This window comes from Callospermophilus lateralis, chromosome X (assembly GCF_048772815.1).
Source record: "Callospermophilus lateralis isolate mCalLat2 chromosome X, mCalLat2.hap1, whole genome shotgun sequence".
Lineage (NCBI taxonomy): Eukaryota > Metazoa > Chordata > Mammalia > Rodentia > Sciuridae > Callospermophilus > Callospermophilus lateralis.
In genome coordinates, this window is record NC_135325.1 from 11,624,257 (window position 1) to 11,649,755 (window position 25,499).

A 25,499-nucleotide genomic window follows, 5' to 3' on the forward strand; every position below is an offset into this window, starting at 1 on the left:
GGAATACAGGACTAAATGAAACAGACAAAGCCCCTGCCCTCATGGAGCATATATATGCTAGTGTTAAACTGCCTTTGTGGAGGGATGGATACTCAAGTCCTTTAACCCCCACCCCCCGCAACTTCAGTCTGATGTTTTGCAATAAGTCCCCAAGCTGAGAGCCCTTTTTACCAAAACATCTGCAAATTTTTTTTTGTTCTTTTTCTTGTGTTTGTGGCTGTAGGGGAGGGGTAAAATAGGAAACATACATGATACAAAGGATACTATTTGGACTTATGTCAGTCTTGTATATTTTTCACATCTGTTTTCATCTCCAGCTGGTTAAGCATGGCTGTCACTGGGGATTGTGGTTTTCTCTGTGGTTTTTATTATAAATATCTGGAATTCACTGGGCTTCTATGAGCAGTACAGGTCAGAATATTAATACTTTTCCTAGGCTGCTTTGTCATATTTGACCCCTTGACTTTTCTATGGCAGTATCATATCATGCTATGATGGATCATGCTTAAACCTAATACCAGAAAGCAAATTTGCCAATATCCAAATGTCCAAAGCAGAGAGATTAGGAAGTAAAGTCTTTGTCAAAGAAACTCCCATTAGGGAACAACCTTCTAAGTCTAGCATTTGAGTCTGGGCTGATTGACTTATTAAATTTGTGACTGTGGGCAGGATTATTTAGACTCCTTGAGGCTCAGATTCCTCACCTGCAAATGAGGGTATAATATCTACCTCCTTCAGTTGCTGTAATGATTAAATAATAGTCGTAGCATTTTTTGCACAATGTCCAACACTTAGTAGGGACTAAATACCTTTTTAGTTTCCTCTTTTTCATCTACCATATTTCCCTGACTGTCTGGATTCCTTTAGTTGATGTGCACAACAATATAACTAGAGAACTAAGCTGAAGAACATGGATGGTTTCCAGACTGGAAACTTATGTTGGAATTAAGGAGTACCAACTTTTAAATGCTATTCACTTAAAATATTTATACTAATGTATGCTGCTAACTCTGTTTACTCCTCAATCATATGGCAAAATCTGTCACCTTTACATTTCATTGAATATACTTTTCAAAACAACTGAATAAGTTTCATCACTCAAAGGAAAAAATGGGAGGGAGCATGGCAAAACAGAAGATCGAAATGGGACATTCTGTTTGTTAATTTTGATTTTGTTCTCAAACATTTACTGGGTACCACTTGTGTGTCAGAGGCTACACTGAGCAGTTTACATTGAATTGCTTATTTATCCTCCAACAATCTTAATGAGGTAGGCACCATTATTGTCACCATTTTACAGATAAGGAAACTGAGGTGCACATTCACAAATGCCAAAGCCAAGATCTGAGTTCAGGAAGTGTGTCCACCAAGCCAAACCATTTCACTAATATTATCACCTCCTGAAAGAGTCAAGACCTTAGATTTGAGGCTCAGTCTGCTCTCTCAGACCTCTTTTCAGATCAGGAAAAGGAGAACAGCAGCTATGATACTCTTGTGATTTTTTTTAAGGGTGTTGACTTTGTATAAGAACCTTGAGAACAGAGGAAAATTATTTCCAAGAAAATGCACTATCAGGCAATGTATTCTTTTATGAATTGCATCAAGTACTCATTCTTATAAGGCTCATGGTCCATCATTCAAGAGAGCAGTTAGTACATCATTAGGTGGATCTTTTTTCTTGTTACTTCTTTCATCAGCTATAATTTTCATTGTTCTCAAGCTCGGTACCCATTAGAAACTTAGTCCTTTCAAGGAAAGAAAATGCCAAAGAGCTCATCCAGTGGAGACATTTATTCAAATTTTTTAATTTAATGTTGTTACTAATTCGGTTTTAAATATTTCAGAGAGATGGCCTATATGGATCTTTAAAAATATTTTCCATAGGCTTAAAAGTGTGCATTCAAATTATACAGGGGCTTATGCCCAGTGTGTACAACCTTGTTTACACTTGTGGAAAATGGAATAAATGATGGATAAGTAAGACTTTCCTAGCCCAGAACCATTGTCTTTTTCCTGAAAGCCTGCCCTGGTACACTAAACTGTTTCTTGAAAACCAAACAAAATTGTTTGATACACCTCTTAGGGAAGCTCAGCTTCTGACAAGACTCTTAGGGATACAGAGGGGATAAGAAAGGGAAAGAACAAACACTCACTGAAAGTCAATTAGATGAACCACATAAAATTGCCATTTCCTGACCCACTTAAAAAATTAGATGTTGGTGAACCTTTATTTTATTCATTTATTTATATGCTCTGAGAATCAAACCTGGTGTCTCACACATGCTAGGCAAGTGCTCTACCACTGAGCTACAACCCCAGCCCCTGACCTACTTTTGAACCAATAGAAAGGGCAACTTCATATGGTTTACTCTAATGCTAAATGCCAGACCAGACACCTTTTTTATGTTATCATAGGGACTCTATGGGGTAAGGATTATCTCCATTTTACCGATAATGAAACTGAATTAAAGGTCTAAAGTCATTGTCTTACTTTGGTTTACCCTAGCAGCTTATCTGGAGTTAAGGACTCTATGCAAGTAGTGTATTTGGAAGACAATTCAAGGAAGCACTGGGAAGAGAATGGCCACGTGAGACAGGGAAGGGAAGCAACTGGTTATGAGGACTCTGTGGAAAACTGGAGCTTAATCATCCTAGGGAACTCTGGGAAACAGTAAGAAAACATGCTGCAGGGTTATTCAGCTTGGGGGGACATGTGAGCTGGGTTGTTTATATATACACTGTCTTTAGAAATAGGTCCAAGCTGCTAAGTATTGTGGTAATATGTTAATTTTCTAGTGTTTCCACATTAGGCTGGAAGTAGGGCTGATGTGCACTGAAGTAGAAGTGGGGGGATATTGAAAAGGCCCAGCCACAGTCCCAAAGCTAGTACTAACAAAGGAAGGGGTTGCACTTGTGACATTCTGACATTTTAACCCATGTCCTTTTCATGAAATACAAGATGCTATCAAACTGAAAAAGAACATGGGGGGCGGGGCTCCAGAACAATCAGGAATCAACACTAGATTATGTCTGAACAGATCTAAGACCACTAGCCAGAGGAAATACCATCCATGCTTCCTGGTGTGTAATAATAGTAGTTACATTTACGCAGCCCTCTAGAGTTTACAAAATCCATTATATCCATCACCTCACTTGACCTTCATCATGCCCCTAAGATAGAATTTAGTTCATTTCCGAGATTATTATATCCATGTGTTTACTTCACAACTATGGAGTAAGTGTTCCAGGCACTATTCTAAGTAATGGAGACAGAGAGATGGGTCAGACAGACACACAATTTAGCATGGCAGAACTCATATTCCAATGGGGGCATCAGAATAAAGAAACAAAGACACATATAATGTAATGATATATCATGATTGGTTTGTGAAAAAATTAAAATGAAATGGTGATGAATGGTGTGTGTGTGTGTGTGTGTGTGTGTGTGTGTATGTATGTATGCATGCATGCATGTGAACATGCTCTTGTGTGTAATTGGGGATGGCATCAAGGAAGATGATTCATTTAAGCAGGGAAGTGAAGGAAGTGAAGACAAAAGTTTTGTAGGTTCTAGAGGAAGGACTTTCTAGGCAGAATCAAGAGCAAGAAGAGAAATGGGAACATGGTGAGATATGAGTCTGGAGAGGTCAGCGAGGAATATCCCACATTGGCCATAATCAGCACTTGAGTTTGGTTCTGAAAATAATGAGGAATTATTGGGGGGTTTACAGAAGAGAAGTACTATGTTTTCGTAGACTCACTTTTTGTTTATCTCTGTGTATATGGCCAGCAAAACTCAGAACCAGGCCTAAAATGAAAGACTTCTGACTCCTGATGCAGTACTTCTATCAGATTCACAGTCATCTTGAATGTCCTTGGCATCCTGTTTTTCCTGCCCCTTACATGGTTGGTTTTGGTCTCTTGATCAAATCTTAAAACAGCTCTCAAGTGTTCCCCTTGTGCATTTAACTCCTTTGATGTTTGACCGATCAGTCTAACGTTCTCCCATTTCTATGAACATCTGGTTCTCTTAAAGCTATTCAGCAAAACTCATCACCCACAAACTTGCCCAACTACAGTTTAAGCTTGATCATAAAAGTCCAGTGAGGACATAGGGAGTTAAAAATTAACCATTCTAATCAGAAAACTTAACTTTACAGATATCCAGGCATCTTCATAATATCAAGATTTTTTTTTAATTAATCAAGTTTCTTCTAGACTTTGGAAATTAAAAAAAATATCAGATCTGTGATTAACTGTATTGTCTTTCTCATTCAGACCAATGTGGAATCATTGCAAAAGTTGTAGTGAGATATTGCAATTGTATTTTTTTTCACCATTACTGTTTTTTGTTTCTAAAATCTCAGGTTTATTTCTTTCAAATCTAAAGCTGCTTTGTTATTCCAGCCAAGGCTGCAAAGACAAACTCAGCATGTTTGAGGGAATTACAAATTGGGACTGTCTTAGATGCTTTTCAGTGTCAACACCCACAATAAGCATGTTTAACCCCACCCCCTGAAAAGTAAGGAGCAAACCAGAAGTGCTCCACTTTTCCCAGACCTGTACTGGAATTGCAGTATTGACAGAGGTAATGATTTGGCACTCATGACACACGTGCAAAGGAAGAGTGTGGCTAGATAGTCACTTGTTTGGCTTTGTCCACAGCTTAAATTTGGTGTCCTCTGAAAATGTAATGTTTCAAAGGCAGAATGATTATTTCTGTTCACTTATTAAGGGATGACTAACTTGCTTTTGGCTGCACTACAAATGAATCACGGTAACAATCCCCAACTTGCAACTTCTGGTGTTCTGATGTAATGCATTTCTATTAAAAGAAGAGGAAAGAGAGTGGGTGAGAGTGAGATCATGCAAAGACAGAACATAACACCAAGGGAGCTAGCGTAATTTATGAACTGCAGAGACCAGATCCATCCACTTCAAGGTGTTTTCTTGTGTCCTAGGTGAGGATACCTTGCCAGTTGGTACCTATCTGTATATAGTTGCAGAATCTAGAGCTAGATCAAGATCTGAAAGGATTCAGTGAAGAAACTATTGATTTAGAGGTGAAACACAGATATTCCTTGAAAGCATTTTGAAGCAATTTTGGTTTGGTATTGATTGGAAGGTAATATTTGGGGATGTAGGCTTAGGAAATGATGTAGGCTTAGGAAGGCAAACCAACAATCTTCCTTTTTGTATTTTTTGAAATGCATGCAGCTTATTTGGAAGGAATAGAAGAAGGGGGTAAGAAAATGAGACAAGGAAAAGAAGGCAGGTGATGAATGCGATGTCATCAGGCTAACTCCCATTGGAGATGATTAGAGCTCCATCATGCTGGAGACCAATGGAACCCATACCTCCTCCAAGTCTTCCCCCAAAGTTGAGATTGCTAGGGTGCTTGAGACTGCTCCAGAGCATGCTAATTGCCCCCAGATGGGCAGAGTGGCCTTCCTGTCTCCCTTCTTCCCTTTTTAACAAGAAACAAATAAAAGAAAGCAGAAATATATTGTATAAGATCCTCTAACCTCACAGGTATTTTTCCTATGTTAATCGCCACTCAGGAGCAGACACTTCCTTCCTCCCAGATCCCTTCTGTACTCTCCTATACAAGGTGTCCCTGCTGTCTTCTGAGGAAGATCTGAGTGTGCCAAGGAGAGGCAGAGAGGAAATTAGACTCTGGCCTGTCGTGACCAGCAGCCCATACTGGCTTTGTCCCAGGCTCTGCCAGAAGGGGATTAGAAGAGCCAGTGCCTCCCCACAATGGGAAATCACTCGGGGAAGGGAATCTTTTTCTTTTTTAAAAAGTATATCTTTTTTCCTTTCTGGGTTTTATCTACTATCAGATCTGTCATTGCCCTAAAAAGAACTTCAGTATGTCAGAAAAGCATACCTCAAGCAGTTGTAATGAGTATCAAATTGATATTATGAAGTTAACTTTCTCTCACCCAGTAACTGATTGTATAGTCTGTGAATGTCATTCATCTTAGAATTATGTAGTGTTAGAACTAGGAGGGTTTTTCCTTAAAGATGACACAGACCAACCACACCTTTTTTTTTTTTCACTGATAAACTTGAAGTCTCAGTCCTGAAAAAGTAGAAGTCCTAAGGTCTAAGATCTCCAACACACCCAAGGTAAAGACAGAAACCATATTGGAAGCCAAAACCTCTTATGACTGGATTCCACAGTGTCCCATGGCCTTTTTTTCTTAGCAAGTCTGTCTAAAAAGTTTTATTTGGCAACTCCAGAGATTGGAAGGGAATGGGTTTTGAGTTTACTGACTTTTCTTATTTTCTTTCCAATCTCTGGAGTTGCCAATAAAACTACTATGTAATACTGCTGTCTAAAGGTGAGGCTTGGCTGTTTGTATTATCTCTAGCCCTTATTAGACCTCAGATTAGCAGTATGGTTGGCTTACATACCAGATATTTTCACTACCAGTCATTTGAACCAGGTGGACTGACAATTCTTCATTATTCTTTAATTTCTCTTCATCCTCACTGCTGATTCTGTGTTGGTCTGGGGCTAATTTTTCTTCTGTGAAGTAAGGCTTAATTTAGAATCCTGTATCTATAATTTTGTTGATTATTTTGGCTTCCAATGTGGTTTCTGTTCTTTACTTTGGGTGTGTTGGAGACCCTCTGTGGATTATCTGAAGAATAGCTTTCCTTTACTTACTGGGTCATCTTAGGTGACTTATTGAAATTCTTTAAGCCACCGTTGTTCCAACTGCAAAATAGAGATTACAGTTTAACCATTGCCATAGTGTCTTTGTATTAAAAAAGTTTTTTATAACATTATTGTATTTTCTATACCTTCATTTTATTTATTTTTATGTGGTGCTGAGGATTGAACCCAGTGCCTCACACATGCTAGGCAAGTACTCTACCACTGAGCCCCAACTGCAGCCCCAGTATTGAATAAGTTTTTAAAACTACATAGAAAATACTTAGTGGACTAGTTGGTATTACAATCATCATTCTTGAAGAATGAGAGAACAAAGAAGCTAACAATATAAACGGTATGTTTAGAACCTTAGAATGGAATGCCAGTTTAACCTGTAGTTCTGGCTTCTTTGGCAGTAAATACAAAAATAATAAAAAATATAATGACCAGAAAAATAATAAAAAATATAATGACCAGCAAGATAATAAAAAATATCATAATAAGAACTGACACTGATTGGACTTTACTGGTACAACGTGCTTAGTGTTGTTTATTATTAGAATCTTCCCATTCTTTTGGTCATTGATTTTTAGTGCACAAGTGCAAGCACACTAAATTCAGCGAACTTATCCTATTATTAACAACACAGATTTTATGAGTACTTATTGAATGTGTATTGAGTGAATACTAGAATCTAAACAGACAAACATAGATTATACACTGATTCACATGACAGATTCAAACCCTATTAATGGTCAGGACTATTTCCTTTGGGTCATTTTCCCTTTTTTTTTCTGAAAGTGTCTTACTCAATTTAATAATAAGCTTGTGTGAATTGTGGTTGTACATTTTGTGGATTATCTGAAGCATCGCTTTGATCTCTGACTTGCTTTTCCCCCTGTGAATATATCTGGTATATATTCACAGTTTAGAATGTCTACTAATGTTTCTGCTGTCCTGATCAGGGCTCCTTTAGGAAAGTAAATCAGGGCATTCTAAAACCATGTACAGGCAAATGTTTAGGTAGTACACGCAGCATTATGACTACAACTATATAGAGATGCAAGAGTGAATTGTATGCTTGAATGAGAACCAAAGATCAGAACTGAGTTGTTTGAGAAATCATAGAAAGGAGTCTCAACTCTCACTTTCCATTCCTTATCATCTCCTCACCTTTATCCCACTGAAGAATACCACAGACTCCCCTTGCCCAATGAGAAGCTTCAGCCAACACCCCCTGTCTGTCTGCTTTGTCACTCTGCATCACCCTGCCACACAGAAGCAAGAATGACACACATCCTACCCACCACTCCATTGGAAATTCAAGGCAGCTGCATCTCACAGCAGCTCTGATGCTGAGAGTTAAGAAAACTTCCCTCTTAAATTTCAGTAAGGTTCTCATTTTCCAAGACTCCCTTCTATTGTATGATGGTACAGAGGTGAACATGATGTGCACTTCAGAGAATGGCCCCAAGGGTCATAGCAGTAGATCTGCAGAGTTGGCAGATCACCGAATAGTTTATAACTCCCCACTCAGTAGGGCATGGTCACCTTAGAGAATGGATGGAAAATATCCCCTTGCTATAATTGGGTTCAGCCCTGTGGCTTTACACCATCTTATTTGGCAATCTTTTTACTCTTGACATATTTAGTAATCACTCTAAGGGAGATTTATTACACTGCTCATGGGAACAAACAATGCACTAAATATTACACATATGCATGCTTTCAATACCACTCCTTTTCTAGTCTATTATGAATCTTTCCCCAAAGTCTTTCTTTTAATGCTAGTCAAAACTCCCTCATATTTAAATTTAAATTCTTCTTCATTTTTCCGTCTTCCAAAATAACCATGTACATCTTGAAAAATTTTGTAATTAGCCTTTTTTTCCAGTACTGTGGATCAAATCCAGGGTCTTGTTCGCTAGGCAAGTTCTCTACGATATGTACATACATACACACATATATATCCATCCTCAATCCCAGGAACTTTTCAATCAAAATTTGTTGGGACATGCTTAAAGAAGAATAGATGAAAACACATTTTTTTTTCAGTCCAAAACCACTGAAAGACATATTGCTGACCATTAATCCCAAACACAAAACTAGAAATTTACCATATAATTAGGGTTGTGAAAATAGCCTCTTAGGTGTCTCTGGGAAGTGGGGGGGGGGCAGAAAGAGATAGACATATCAAAATATTTCAGCTAAACATAATTCAGTAAAGTATTTTCTAAACCTCAAATTTGGCACTCTTACAGAGATATGGGGGAAGGGAACAGTGAGAATTTGGATTAACAGCTCATTGCCTGTGCTAACTAAAGGACTTCGACAGCTGGTGCCCCTCAGACATTTTCAAAAAAGCATAATATCCCACTCACCCAGACATATGCACAGCAAAATATCTTAACAAATTAATCAATCTAAAACATATTTGAGAGAAAATATATCCAAGTCATGGAGACACTAAGGGGAAAGTCTACTCAGTGCTAGGCACAGTCCTAGATGTACTCATTTACTTAACACTCAACTACATATCTGCCACTGACCTAATTTTGCAGACTGGCCCACATTTTACACAGAAAAGGCAAAGCTACCATAAGAATGACTAGCTGGCTGGTCAAAACAGCTAAATTGGGGACCCAAGTAGGTAACTACAGCTGAAACAGTTACATGATGACATGTTAAAAGACAGCAATTAACCCTACCACCTCTATCTTCAGGGTTTTCTCAAGCCCCAGTTTTTCTCAACTGTAAAATTAATTGTTGAGAGAATTTAAGGTATATAGCCCTAACACATGGTAGTAGTTCATTTAAGTCACTTACTCCCCCTCCACCACCACACCCATATTTTCTCATCTTTCAGTTAGATTACACATATTCCTACATATCTGGACTTTTAGAGGCAATACATTAAAAGCACAAATGCAGGAATTAATGGTGGCAAGAACCCTTATTCAGCTGCTGGCATTGCTAACCTATAAGTGTGTGCTAAGGGGCTAGAAAAGCACAGATTCTGGAGCCAGACTGCCTGATTTAGCCTAGTCCTGCCTCTTATTACATGTGTGACCTTAGCAAATGACTTGGCTTCTCTTTGTCTCAAACTCCTTCATCTGACACATGAGGCTAGTATTCACACTACATTATAGTTATCTATAAGAATCAAGTAAGCTAATCTGCATAAAGACCTAGCACTGCAGTAGGGGCTATTCAATTAATGTTTGTATTCTCATATGTACTTTGATGGTAGACATATATATTATCTGGGCATAGTAAATTTGACAGGAGGCACTGGGTAGAGTAAATCCCACTAGGCTCTTTTAGTATGATTCCCATGATCCCAGCCAGCCTCTTTCAATTTTGTATCCTTTCCCATATATGCAGACAAGCAGTACCAAAGAATACAAGGGCTCTCAAGGTGAAATTCTTATCTATTATGGTATAGAGTGATTAGATGAGGAGATTATTTAGTTCCTCAGCAGTGGCCTGGACTGCAGAGGAACTCTGCATTCAGAATTGTACCTTATTTTCTTTTTAAATCATGTTTTCCAGAGGAAGACAGAACAGGGGACCTATAATATTGTCAAACATTATAGACCAACTGGGTCACAAATAATAATATGTGGAAATAATGCTGGTGCTTCGATGCAACACTTGTTGGACTTTAACTGCATCAAAACCCCTGGAGGCCTTGTGAAAACCCAAATCCTAGGATCTACCCTAAGAGATTTTGATTTACTAGGTCTGGAATAGGGCCTGAGAATCTTCATTTCTGATAAGCTCTAAGGTTATGCTGATGCTGCTGGTCCAGGGGCCACACTGTGAAAACCACTGGTCAAACGTGTGTTTTGCATCCCTTCTACTCATTTCAGATCTAAGGTTTCAACATTTCATTTGAACATTTTGGCTTACAGATGGAATACATGATCCCCCCCTTCAAAAACACAAGGGAAATATTTGAACTCAGAGTAATGTTACTTCTTAATGTCTAATTTTGTGTAATAAACACTGATTGTTATTTTTTTCCCCATAGTTGCATGCTGCTGTGACCAAGATCCAGGTTCCAAGGCCTGGTTTTAATTACACGTTTGCCCACATATGTATCCTGAATAACGATAAGACTTGCATCGTGGATGACATAGTACACGTCCTGGAAGAGTTAAAGAATGCTCGGGCTACAAATCGGACCAATTTTGCTATCACATACCCGATCACCCACTTAAAGGACGGTAGGGCTGTATACAATGGGCACCAGCTTGGGGGCGTCACTGTGCACAGCAAGGATCGGGTGAAATCTGCAGAGGCCATTCAGCTCACCTACTACCTGCAGTCAATCAACAGTCTCAATGACATGGTGGCTGAGAGGTGGGAGTCCAGCTTCTGCGACACTGTCAAACTGTTCCAGAAATACAACAGTAAAGTCAAAATGTACCCTTACACATCCTCGTCACTGAGGGAAGATTTCCAGAAGACCAGCCGTGTGTCAGAACGTTACCTGGTCACCAGCCTGATCCTGGTAGTCACCATGGCCATCCTCTGCTGCTCTATGCAGGACTGCGTCCGCAGCAAACCCTGGCTAGGCCTGCTTGGGTTGGTAACCATAAGCCTAGCCACTCTCACTGCAGCTGGGATCATCAATCTTACTGGTGGGAAATACAATTCCACCTTCCTGGGAGTCCCTTTCGTCATGCTAGGTAATTACTGCCCTTCATTTTTCTTTTTTCTCCTGTTGATGGTGTTAACTGGGTCCCTAAAAGGTCAAGAATAGCCATATAACAATTTTGTTTCATTTATTGCATCTTCGTTGTGCTCAGAAGTCCTAGGATCCATTCTGAAAGGTGCTGGTCACCAGCAAGAAGCAACCCAATCTGATACATGTGCCAGAAACAGAAAGACTTGGGTTCTAGCCCTGATTTTCCATTAAATAGCTATGTGTATTTAGCAGACATTAATCTTCTCTGTGCCCCAGTGTTTTAAGTTGGGTTTCCTCAGAAGCAGACCCTGAGACAAGGATTCAGATACAAGGCATTTATTTGGGAAGGAAGCTCAGGAAGCACCAGTATGGCAGTGACAAAGTGAGACAGGAAGGCAGACAGCTCAGATTGATGATCAGGTTACTGTTCTAGGTATCTGTGGCTCAGTCCTGCTGAAGACCTTTGGCAGAAATGGAAGAACACACCTCAAGACAGGTCCTCCCCTGAGGGATGAGGAAGCTGTAATATATATTTTTTTTAAAGAGAGAGAGAGAGAGAGAGAGAATTTTTAATATTTATTTTTTTTAGTTTTCGGCAGACACAACATCTTTGTATGTGGTGTTGAGGACCGAATCTGGGCCGCATGCATGCCAGTTGAGTGCGCTACCACTTGAGCCACATCCCCAGCCTAGGAAGCTGTAATATTTACCCAGAAACCCTGTGTGTGATTGATTCAATGAGGGATACTACTCAGGGTAGTTAAGTCCTCAGCACTTCCCCCAGAAAAAGTAAGCACACTCCTGCAGCCAAAGAAAGCCCTCAGGTAACTCTGTAGCAAGAAGCTTTCATTAAGTGCAAGAATGGTGAATGGGAGGACACAGGGGTTAGGCACTGATAATGTATTCAACCCACAGTTTCCCCACCTTATGGATAGGGTGGATGTGAGCAGCAAACAGAGGACAACAACATGTGACATCAATAGGAATTTTTCTTCTCCTTGCTTTTACTACAAACTCAAGAGAATATTTTAAAAGTGATGGTGATGGTGTGTTTTCAGTATATTCACTCTAGGGGGCCTCAGGAATTCCCTAACAGAGATAATGGTCAAAACAAAGTCACTGTGGTCATAACATCAGTTGCTTTGTCCATTCAGTAAAAGAGATGAAACGTCCACCCAGCCTGATAGCAGAGCTCCTTACAGGCCAAGGATTCAAGCAGTTAGCATTCTCCATTTTTTGTGTCAACTTCTCATCAATTCCTTTAGCAAAATTAAAATGTCATTTGGAATTCGATACTAACATTACGAATGAAGTGGCATTTTTTGTTGACTAGGAAATAACCATGATTGAGTTCATTAGTATGCCTTCTGTGCTATTTTGGAGTAGTAGAAAAACAAAGAATTTTCTCAAGAAATCTCAACTGCTTTATGGTTAAGTGATAAGCAGGACTGGTGGAGCTGCAAGGCCACAAAATTACATTCTGCCCTCTATGCTCTGTGGCCTGAGGGAATTAAGACCTCGTCAATAAACATATACTAGTAGCTTTTGTGGAAAGTGGGGCACTGTGTGAAGACTAAGCAGTCTGAGAATTTGCTAGAGCAGTTTACTTGTCACTGCCAAAAACAGCAGAGAACAGGATTGTAGTACTTCTTCCTGAGTTCAGTCTGTTAAGAGGGCAGTATAACTTGCTTCTTTAAAATAATCCCAAGACTATGTGGGTCGATTCTGGAATACAAGGAGGTGCCTTGAAGAGTGAGTAGGACTGAGTATTAGTAGCTTCCACAGAGACTTGAGTCAAGGTTTAAATTAAGATGTTTTGCTCATGATTAGTCACATGCTTAAGTGGTTGGGGGGTGGGTGGAAGGATTTTAGCTTTTCATTTTAAAAATAGTGTTTTTTGTTGTTGCTTTTGCAGGAGGGAGATAAACAGGAATAAGAAAAGGGTAGGGGACTGAAGGGAGATAGTAAGGTTCTTAAGGTGAGGGGAAAAGAATGTCAGAGCTAGAAAAAGGACTACTGCTGCTGCCTTTATGACACTCTAGGTTGTTACCAGTGAGCTTAAAGCACATTACAATATTTAAAGCTTCTTAAAAATTAATTGTACTAAGTAAAATAAAACTATGATTAAAGTTTCTTAGAATTAATTTTAAATAAAATAGCTGTATTCCAAATTCTTAAAATGAATTTTATTATATAAAATAAATTGCAGTATTTAATCCTTCTTAAAACTTATCTTTGTACTTTTTGAAGTAGTTTGAAATATTTTAAGTAAAAACCAACACAAAAAAATAATATGAGGGGCTGGGGTTGTGGCTCTGTGGTGGAGCATTTGCCTAGCATGTGTGAGGCATTGGGTTCAATTCTCAGCACCACATATAAAGAAATAAAGATCCATTGACAACTAAAAAAAATTAAAAATTTTTTAGAAAGAATATGCAACCCGTGAGACATCAGTGGGATTTCTGGGGCTGTAAGGCCACAGATTTTTTTTCCTATTCCTGTTATGAACTCAGGGGAAGGTTATAATGTGGTGGTAATGGTGAATTCACTCTGAGGGGATATAGGAAATCCCTGAAACAGAAAATGGTCAAAACAAAGCCATAGTGATCATAGCATCAGTTGCTCTCTCTGGTAGTACTGGATCTGGAAAGGAGGTAAGAGATGGTGGAATAGAATGATGCTATAAGCACAGAAGTGTCTTTTAAAAACAAGTCCAGAAATAGTACATAGCTCCACAATTCAACAGAGACCAAGTATCACTGCACTTTACATCAGGGTTCAATTCAGAAAAATCAGGCATTTTTAGTGAAAGAGAACAAGCACTGCAGGTGCCTAATATTCCCTTGTTTGCAATTTGTGAGGAATGTTACATGCATTGATTGTGATGGCAGTTTTCCCTGCTGACAATCAGTGTGCAACCTTTCTGTACATTTTCAGCCCAAAGAGTTCTCGAATTACCCAGTCACAACATAAAAGGAAGCTATGCATTTTAGTAGCTAAGGCCCATTTGCAATAAATACTTTGTGTGATATAATGAGTGCTTAATATGTTCATAAAACTAACAGTGCCTGGATTTAGGACGGTTGCCCTTCTAGATTTCTCAGATAAACTTTTCTTTCTTAGAGTATGATTGTAAAATGAAGTATAAGTGAGAGCAGATTCATAAATGTTGTATTCAAGGCCAATGTTTAGTTGTGCTTTTTTTGATGATGATCTGTCCTAAAATACCAATAAAAAATTCAAATGACCAAGAATTAATGCAGTGGTAAGGGTTTTATACAAGTCAATTAACTGTCCAATTTGCCTGCCCATAACATGATAAGTGCTATGCTTAATCTAAGCAGATTTAAGCAAAATTTCTTGATTTTTAGTACATTTTATAAATAAAATATCAAATCAAATTTATGATCTCATTTAGGGGGGAAACTATCTTAGAAAAAGTCTCAAATGCAGACATTTTTCTGGCTGTCAATAGGTCTATAATAGATAAACATTTTAGACTTAAAATTCAACAAACATTCTCAGTGTGATGCCGGTCACATAAGGCCAGATCCAGCCACATGCCAAAATGGCAGTAGATTTAGAATGGAAAATTTTAAGACCACGTGTGTTATGCAGTATTAAGCTGACAAAATTCCAGAAGAAGAAAGAATTTGGATAAACTCTGAGAGTTCACCATAATGGGATATGATTGTGTGTTTCGAGCCAAGATGATACGTGACATCTCTGGCAATAAGAATATATCCTACACAGATGAATCATTTTGGCAATGATGTAAGCATAGATACATCATGATTTAGAATGTTTTTAATCAGTGTCATGCATATTAGACAATCCCACTTCTGCCAAAACCTCTGTCCAGATGAGTCACATCAGTTTATTTAGAGCTGAAATCCTAAAAGGTCTACAGTATTATAAATGCTCATTGATATTTTTTAGTTACTGTAATTTGGAGAAGAGTTTATTTTGTCTATGTTTAATATCATGCATAAAATAACATTCCTTTTTTTCCAAACTATATTGATATCAGGTAGTGAGGTACTTAGCATTTGTAAATATATCACACATCATTTTAATTCATTATCAAATTTCCTTTAAATGATGAGAATTCACACCATTGTTTTCCAGTTGAGTATAATTTAAGAAATTGGCATAGGTTTTGTATGTGCAAGCTCTCCTTATAGGCGTACTATTTCCATAGCTTTGCTGATCAGACACAAATCAGGAAAAGGAATGGAATGTTAGAGAATATAGAAGAAACAGAAGGAAGATTTTTCTTCCTTGTGCATATGGAAAGTTTGTTGCTTCATGTACATTCTGTGCTGCTAAAAGGAGAGAACTGAAGTCATGGTGAAAGATAGTTTAGGTATTAGTTCCCAAGTGGCAATCTATTTATAAGGGTCACTTTGCCTTTATTGAGATACAAGACCCTGGAGATCAGATAAAATAAAAAATACTCCTCAAGCCCCATTTCAAATGTTTAGAAATTTTGAAGAACACAAATATCCAGGGGTGCCCTCTTCCTTCTTAATTATCTAACCAGTCCATACAGATTCAAGGATGTGAAAGGAAGAAAATGTGGATTAAGTGCTAGGAGAAGAATAATAGCAGGGAAATTTGGCTTCTTCCAGCTATTATACCAAGATTATCTGTATTTTTAGCAGAAATCAAGTTGGATTCAGTTCTTTAAGGCTTTGTTCTCATATTATGCCACTTGAAATATGATGCAGCATATGGAAAACATAAAAGTGGTTTGAGACTGGGTGTGGTGGTGCATGCCTGTAATCCAGTGATTCAGGAAGCTAAGGCAAGGCAGGATCACAAGTTCGAGGCTGCCCTCAGCAATTTAGTGAGGCCTGACCTCAAAATAAAACACAAAAAAGGATTGGAGAAATAGCTCAGTGGCAAAGCAACCTGGGTTCAATCCCAAATACCAAAAAGGGGGGAGGGGTGAAAGTTCTTGTGTAAGAATTTAGGTCCACCTGAAAAACTGTATCTCTCAATTATTTTTACTCTAAACATAAGCAAATTTGAAAGTTTTTTTTTGTATTCTTATATATTCCTACAGTCAAGAAAAAGATTAGCAGAAGGGGGGCAGATAATAATAAAGTTTGAACCATATGAAATTAACAGTATCCAACTGTTTTTGACCTAGAAAATTGGTACCAATAGGCAGCCATTTTTGAACTGCAAAGATGATAATTTCATATGGTTCAACCTAATATATTATCATAGAAATCATTTTTGCAACAATGTTACTATCTGCATGACAGAAAAGTCCTCAATTAGAGTGCCATGGAAATACATCAATATAAATCAGTAATGTCTAGGGGAAAAAAAAATTTATAAGGGTTTTGTTGTTCACTTTTTTTGGTGTACATGTGGTTTAAAATAAGTAAATCCATACAATAATTTCAAGGTTTGTTTCCTATCTTTTTAAATAATGATCCATGGTTCTGTGGGGTTAATTTACATGGAGATTGTGTGATCTAGTTTTGTGATTTCTTCTCACCCATTTATTCTTGTGCTCTACCAATCATATTATGGTGAGGGATGGTGGAGAGAAATGGATTTGGGGAAATAGAACAAAAAAGGTTTATTGTTCCATTCCTAAACATAAACTAAGATGACACCAGGATTGGAACACAGATCCAAGAAGGCAGAACTCAATTACGTACAAGAATACCAAGGTATTTCGTCTTTGACCCAGGTCTCCTAGGTATTCTCTGGGTGGTCTGTGTACTTGGTCTTGCCCAGGGAATGGGGAAGTGAAAAACCTGATGAAGGCTATGCAGCAGAAAGCAATATCAGGGCACTAAGCTGATAAAAATAGACCATGAGGCAAAATATCTACTGTCTACATTTGGACCAGAATCTCAGAAATTCACAGTTGGTCAGTCTTCATCAGATGTGTCTACAGGAGCTAACAACCCAAGAAAATTCAGTCATTATCAAGGAAACCCTGAATTTTACCTACTTATTACTCACCAAGAAACAAAATGTAGACAGATGGAATCAAAGAGAGGGATTCTAGTCCCTTCTCTGCATTGATTTGTGTAGCAGCATTAACATGCTCTGCCTCACCAGTAAAATAAATTTCACACCAGCCTCCTATTCATCTTGTGTATGTGTGTGCATATGTGTGTAATCTGTGCATAATATATATATTGTATTTCATATTAGCTATATTAGATGTCCTATGTAATATGATACGTAATTATCTCACATTATGCACTTATATTTTACAATGAGTTTATAATATATATTATGCAGTACATAGTTTGAATGTTCAAATATAAATACTGTATATTTTTCTGTATATAGTATATGGTTTACATTCAAGCATTTTATATGTAAATATATAGATTATGCTTGAATAACACATGCCATATATTCATACATTTATATATTTTATTTCTCCTATATGAAAAGTTATTACACAATGGCCACAGCATATATTATGGGCCATGTTTATACACACTAGTTTTATATAGTACATATACATACAGTATCTAAATACTTCATCTTTAAACAAGGAAGAGCTATTAGCAAGTTTGTTTTTTGGACTTTTATTTGCAGCAACATAGTGAAGGAAAATCATTTTTCAGATTCAAACCCAATGCCATGAGGAGAATTATCAAAATGTGTCAAGTCTCAAGTAGAAAGAATAAGATGCATATATTCCCTCTGATGTGAGCATCTGTCTTTACTTAAGCAGAGTACACCTTTACTCTTACTCTTAACTGTGAGACAAAACAGGCTACGATAAACCAAACAATTCAGCTTATAAAGTAAATGTTTATAACTGGCAAAGTGTAAATGTAACCCAATTAATGAACTTCTCACTGAAAACAGATGTTACTCAATCTAGACATATATACACTTTAAATTTCTTCTTGAAAAAACAAAATCATTAATTTATGCAGATGTCATTGAAAGAAAAGAATTTTATAAACATGAACTACTCCGTGAAGCTTGTCTCAGAATAAAATATGTTTTAAGCAGAGTTTGCTCCTGCATGATATTCTGTGGATTTTTTTTAGAAAAAAAAATGTAGTATTTCATTTCCATGTGTGAAAATTTGGTACCCCCCAGGCATGCTATAAATAGCTTCATTGTCTCATGATATTAAATGTTTTTGAACTGAAACTGAGAGATCATCCATCAGCAAGCCATCTCACTTCACATCCTCATCTTCTCAGCCATTCAAGCTGAGGAAATCCTGCGAGTAGGAAAGGGATTAAAATGTGCAGAACACCAAAAGGCATCAATCAGCCTCTGTGCTATGTCTATGTGGACTGGGGAAGGTGGGAGAATCTGAGCCTGAAGAAAAATCATACCTGCAAAATCCAGATATACAAACTAGATCAATTTGCTTATGGATATTCATTGACAAAACAAATCACCCAAACTGCCTCTCATAGCAAAACCATTAAATAAATTTAAAACGCAATTCACTTTATGAACAACTTTCCACAATCGTGTCTACTGGGTAAAGTTAGGTTAACTCTCGACTATTTGTTAGTGGATTCCTGCCTTAGTGGATTAATAAACAACCCTGAAGGTTTTGGCCAGACCCCAGAAGACAGTCTGGGTGAAGAAAGAGATTTAATCTGTGAGTCTGCTGGAGAGTTTCCCTAAGTGACTGGAGGATTAGCTAGTTGAGTTCCTTCCACCAGCAATGTTAATTATCATCTGTGCTGTTTTTTCTTTTCATTAGCTCCAAAGCCTCAAAGTTCACTACACATACAGATACAAAAAGTATTTTTGAAAAGAAGAAAAATTATAGCTTGAATTCTTTAGCATTTGATTTTACTAGATGGCAGTCCCAAAGTCTACCTCTAATAAAATTAATAAAAGCAGTTTCCTTTTTAAAATCGTATTTCTGATACAAGTTGTATCTGAACATTAGTGAAGAGCTCTACGATCCTTACCCCAGGGCCTGGCTAAAAGCCCATGATGCGTCAAAGCAATCACTCATGAATAACTAGAACTTGAATCTGTGAGTGTGTGTGTGTCTTAACACATATGCATGTGTTCCAATGTACATAACAATACAGACACTCCATGTAATAAAAATAGAAACATCCTGAATGTGCTTTTAAAAGACAAGCAAGTCTCTATCTTCAAAATTTGATAGATTACATATGTTTTGTTTAACAGTTCCCTTTGGCAACATATCAGCTTTTACGATGACTGTAAGAGGAGGAATATCCTGGGATATGATGGGTCCTGAAATCCTCACTATAATATAGTCTTCTACTTCCAATCTCTAGCTGTGACCTACCCCCTTGATAATGAGCTATGATTTCCATTACCACCATAGAGCCTCTGGTCACCAACATAAAAATCTACTTGGAACTTTGTGTTTAGGCAGCTTCCCATGCCTATCTCTGTAAACTCAGTCACTAGGAAATCCTTGTGAACAGACTTGGGACAGATGTCACAACTGATGCCTTGTGTCAATGATATAGGACCCTTAGTCAGATTTAACAGAGAATCTTATAGAGCTCCTACTTCATAGAAAACTTTTTAAACTAGAGTGCAAAACAAACAGTAATACCTTTACTTTTAAAAGTGCCTTTTTAAAGTGAGGGAAACAATAGTCAAACCTCAGAAAAGTATCTTCAGTCCACATGCAGTATGTTTGCCTACATCTATAATATTTGGCCTCAAAGTCCTGCCTGCTGGATTCCAGCTCCAAGGTTAAGAGTACTGTGGATAATAGAAATGCTAAAGGAGGGACCCACCATCTGAGAGAGAAAAGTAGAAAGGAACAGAAACTATCAAAAATTTTCTTCTCTGTCTTGCCTTGACTGATTTGCCCAGTTTCTGGGATGGATGTTAAAGTAAGGCCAAGACTGACCAGAGGAAAAACTGTGAAGAGGCTATTCTGTGAAATTCTCTCACCTGCCATTTCCTTTTTCCCCCAGTTCTGGGGATTGAACCCAGGGCCTTGCACATGCTAGTCAAGCATTTTACCACTGAGCTATATACCCATCACCACCATTTTGTCTTCACTCCTTCCCCATCCCCATTCTCTGTCCCATTTTTCAGACCTACAGGGAAGTTGCTTCAGTAGGACCATTTCCAAGAGAAGTTTGTATTTAAAAGGATAGCTTTGAAGGCCAAAGGGAATTCAGCTATAATTCCCAGAAGAGCAGGTATTGGTGTGTGAGTGGAGGCAGTGAATAGTATGGAGGATAAGGAGGGTATTTCTCATGTCCTAGGGTTCTTAGAATGTGTCTCTCTTTGAGTTCAAGCCAAGAAACAGGGTCTTTACAGTTTAGTTTTCCTTTAGGGTAGTAGACTGAGCTCTTCAGCATAAATACTCAGCTGTGAGCCAGGTTTAGTGCCAGCAAGGCACTCCAGGCTGTTAATTCCTAAGCGGTACCTGCAGCTGTTGGCACTCATCCCTCACATGACTGACTGAGCTACAGGATGAAGGTTCAGTTATGGCATCAGCAATTGTCCTAGAAATCCAAAGGGCTCTACTAAGACACTGCACATCTCCAGTTTGGGGTTTAGGGTATAGATAGATAGATAGATATATATACCAGAGAGGTGTGCTTGAGAAAAAATATCTGTACTATCAGGAATGGGCAGGGGGTCTTTGGTGGCAAGGCCAGGGATAAGCAGCAAATGCTGAGTGATCAGATAGAAGATTCTTTCTCAGGGCCTGTTCTGGGCTCTGTGAGGATCTGCACACATATACCTAGCAAGAGGAATGAAGGAAAGGCATTTTCCCAAAAGTCCCTAGAAATAAAATTAGAAGCCTCTTTGAAGCTACACTAGAACTAAAAACATGCAGAAAGAGTCAGGACTCAATTAAAAAAAAAAAAGATCAAACTATAGAAGACCAGCATTTGAAATGCAGCAACCCAAGAGACAAATTAATAGCCTATTTCTAACTTTCCTTGAGTTTGAGTATTTTCATTCTGGACCCTCAAGCCTCACTCTTGTCATCTAATAGCTGTGTTAATTCAAATTTATGTTTTCAATTAACTTCTAAGATTATTCAACAGTGAGGTAAGAAAGGGATTCTTAGTGTGTTTTCCAACAAGACTCAGAGTCAGATAATGTCATCATAAAACATCACAATGATTTTAAAAAGGACTACAAAACAGATTTAGTTTAAATTCTACTATATGATTAATTTTAATTCTTCTATGTGCATCTTATCATATTTAATGAGTAAGTATTACAGCCTTGTTTTAAACTACTCTTTTGTTTCTAGCAAGTAAAAACCACAAAAAGTATTTGCCATTTCAGCAGCTTCTTGAAGTGTGTTTTATCTTTCAAAGCTTACTTGCTCTACATGTCTCCATATTAAATGGTCAATATCATTTCCCCAGAGTGCTGATGCCTCAGAAGTATTTTTAACTCTTTTTATCAACTCATTGCCAAGGAATGGTCTACTTGTGATGAAAAGTTAGTTGGTCCATCCTGCAGTGGAAACAGATTTAATAAATAGTTTTCTCTCCTGAGAATAGACATTAACTACCTAAAACATAGTTAACAACAGGTTGCCAGTCAACAAGTGCACTTTTTCCTTCATGTCTGAGAGTTTATATGCCTCCAATTTAATAGAGGCCATGGTGCTAGTTATGAAATTGATAGTCTTGACCTGAACTCCAAAAGTGGCTGTAAAATGATTCCTAGTAAATTAAGATAAATGCCAAATCCCACTGAGGAAACAAGTCTATATAATTACTATGAAATAGGCATTCAGGTTTGAGGTTAGGACTTCACAATAAGAATATAAATACCAGGCAGAGCACAAGAGAAGATGTGTGCTTGGTTATTGTACACACAAGATAACAGTGACTCACTTCACTCATATTATGCTTGGCTGGATATTTTAAATTCCTTCTTAAAAACAAGACTATTGTACCACAGTGTAAAGGTTTTATTATCTTCAATAATGGGAGTGAATATGCCAAGGCATGGAAGCAGAAAATTAGATCTGCTGATTCCAGTGCCAAGACAGGAGTTATTGAAAGCTGCAACAGGTCAGTCTGGTGGGTTTTCCAGTGCTGCAGTGGCCCAGAAACCCAGAGAGGTACAGCATGGAAGTGTTTGGCTCCAGCCAGGAGAGGTGGCAGAAGTCATGTTAGATCTCTCAGGGAGAAGAATTGAGTCAGAACATGGACACTTACTGTACCTCTGCTATTTCAGTGTTGCTGGAATACTAATCAGGGAGGCAGAGGCACTAAGCAGTTAAGGAAAGAGGTTACTGACCTGGCTCTCTCCCACAGAGGCCACTGCCAAACAGTACAGAAAAGCCAGCAGAGTCACTGCCTGCTTGATGTGTCATCTATGAACAACCAAAATTGATCAAACAAATCCCTAAAGACAAAATGCAAGTCATAAACCTTCAGTCTGAACTCTAATTTTTAACAATAGGAGGGAGAGTTCATATGAATCTTGTTCCTTCTATATATTCTTCCCTCTTTCCTCTTCATTCAAACTTGTTCCTACTTATTTTGCTTCCCTCTGTTTCTCAGATTTATTGCTTCCTGCCCTGATATTTGGGGAAGGATAAAAAAAGAGGCTATGATTTAGTTTCCTGTCAAGACTCAAACTAAATACAGAGTCTCTTTCTCACTAAAGCCCCCTACTTGGCCAATTTTAAAAGAAGCGATGGGACATTAACTCAGAATCCTCTGACCACTGCCTTCTTCTGTGCTGATGCCTAGCCAGACCTATGGGAGTAGAAAAGAATGATCAGTGTCCAGCCAAACTGTGCCAACAACCCTAAGCTATTAATGTATATAGTTCCCAAGAGACATAGGGATAAGTCTATTCAGATTTCTATAGGCAAAGGTTCATCCAGCTTTATTAAGCCAGAAGGGAACATGAAGGAAGATTCTTGCTCCTCCTGCTGCCTGTTCACATCCATTGATGCTTATGATTCATCAAAGCACAGATCTCTCTCCCAATAGGAGAAATTATTGGCATTTACATACCTGCCACCACCTAGGCATAGTTATATTTCTCATGATCAACTTGGTTCCCCTTTTAAAAGAGATTAGTTCTTTAAACTTTTTGTTCTGGTCTCTTTCTGCCCCCCTCAGGTCATGGACTATATGGGACTTTTGAAATGTTATCCTCCTGGAGGAAAACTAGAGAAGACCAACATGTTAAGGAGCGAACTGCAGCAGTCTATGCAGACTCCATGCTCTCCTTTTCTCTCACCACTGCCATGTACCTGGTCACCTTTGGCATAGGGGCCAGTCCTTTCACAAACATTGAGGCAGCCAGGATTTTCTGCTGCAATTCCTGTATTGCAATCTTCTTCAACTACCTCTATGTACTCTCGTTTTATGGTTCCAGCCTGGTGTTCACTGGCTACATAGAAAACAATTACCAGCATAGTATCTTCTGTAGAAAAGTCCCAAAGCCTGAGGTATTGCAGGAGAAGCCGGCATGGTACAGGTTTCTCCTGACAGCCAGATTCAGTGAAGAAACAGCTGAAGGAGAGGAAGCGAACACTTACGAGAGTCACCTATTGGTATGTTTCCTCAAACGCTATTACTGTGACTGGATAACCAACACCTATGTCAAGCCTTTTGTAGTTCTCTTTTACCTTATTTATATTTCCTTTGCCTTAATGGGCTATCTGCAGGTCAGCGAAGGGTCAGACCTTAGTAACATAGTAGCAACTGCGACACAAACCATTGAGTATACTACTGCCCAGCAAAAGTACTTTAGCAACTACAGTCCTGTGATTGGGTTTTACATATATGAGTCCATAGAATACTGGAACACTAGTGTCCAAGAAGACGTTCTAGAATACACCAAGGGGTTTGTGCGGATATCCTGGTTTGAAAGCTACTTAAATTACCTTCGGAAACTCAATGTATCCACTGGCTTGACTAAGAAAAATTTCACAGACATGTTGAGGAATTCCTTCTTGAAAGCCCCCCAATTTTCGCATTTTCAAGAGGACATCATCTTCTCTAAAAAGTACAATGATGAAGTTGATGTTGTGGCCTCCAGAATGTTTTTGGTGGCCAAGACCATGGAAACAAACAGAGAAGAACTCTATGATCTCTTGGAGACCCTGAGGAGACTTTCAGTCACCTCCAAAGTGAAGTTCATTGTCTTTAATCCATCTTTTGTGTACATGGATCGATATGCCTCCTCTCTGGGAGCCCCCCTGCACAACTCCTGCATCAGTGCTTTGTTCCTGCTCTTCTTCTCAGCATTCCTGGTGGCAGATTCTCTGATTAATGTCTGGATAACTCTAACGGTTGTGTCTGTGGAGTTTGGAGTGATAGGTTTCATGACATTATGGAAAGTAGAACTGGACTGCATTTCCGTGCTATGCTTAATCTATGGAATTAACTACACAATTGACAATTGTGCTCCACTGTTATCCACATTTGTTCTGGGCAAGGATTTCACAAGAACTAAATGGGTAAAAAATGCCCTAGAAATACATGGGGTAGCTATTTTACAGAGTTACCTCTGCTATATTGTTGGTCTGATTCCTCTTGCAGCTGTGCCTTCAAATCTGACCTGTACACTGTTCAGGTGCTTGTTTTTAATAGCATTTGTCACCTTCTTTCACTGCTTTGCCATTTTACCTGTGATACTGACTTTCCTGCCACCCTCTAAGAAAAAAAGGAAAGAGAAGAAAAATCCTGAAAACCGGGAGGAAATTGAGTGTGTAGAAATGGTGGATATCGATAGTACCCGAGTGGTTGACCAAATTACAACAGTGTGATAGTGTCTGTTTGGTATATTTTCACCCTAGGTCTTATCAAGAGCAAAGAGATTGCGTTAATGAAACAATTAAATTCAAAGTTGTTCCCATTTTTAAGGACAAGAAACAGGCATTGCAAAAAAAAAAAAAAAGTATAAAGGACAAGGGGGGGTAATGGGTATGGCATATTTTCAATCTTTAAAACAAAAGGGTTGTAATAAGAAAGAATTTAAACACACACATTCTCTCTCTCTCTCTCTCTCTCTCTCTCTCTCTCTCTCACACACACACACACACACACACACACACACACACATACACACACACCCTCGGAGACTTAGAGATTCTTAAGCTAAGATGAAATAGAAGAAAGCTTATTAATGAGCAGGATCCTGTTTTATCCACTCTGCAGATGTCGCTAGTATTGTGAT

The 25,499-nt window shown here is 38.4% G+C and overlaps 1 protein-coding gene across 1 annotated transcript in view; it reads left to right on the top strand.

The window, feature by feature from the left end:
* Ptchd1 (patched domain containing 1) overlaps nucleotides 1-25,089 on the top strand; it is a 50,759-nt gene extending 25,670 nt beyond the window's left edge. The window contains exons 2-3 of the mRNA XM_077107465.1: nucleotides 10,698-11,358; nucleotides 23,435-25,089. Of these exons, the coding sequence (XP_076963580.1) occupies nucleotides 10,698-11,358; nucleotides 23,435-25,089 (2,316 nt within the window). The remainder of the gene's footprint in view (nucleotides 1-10,697; nucleotides 11,359-23,434) is intronic.
* Nucleotides 25,090-25,499: the final 410 nt, after the last annotated feature.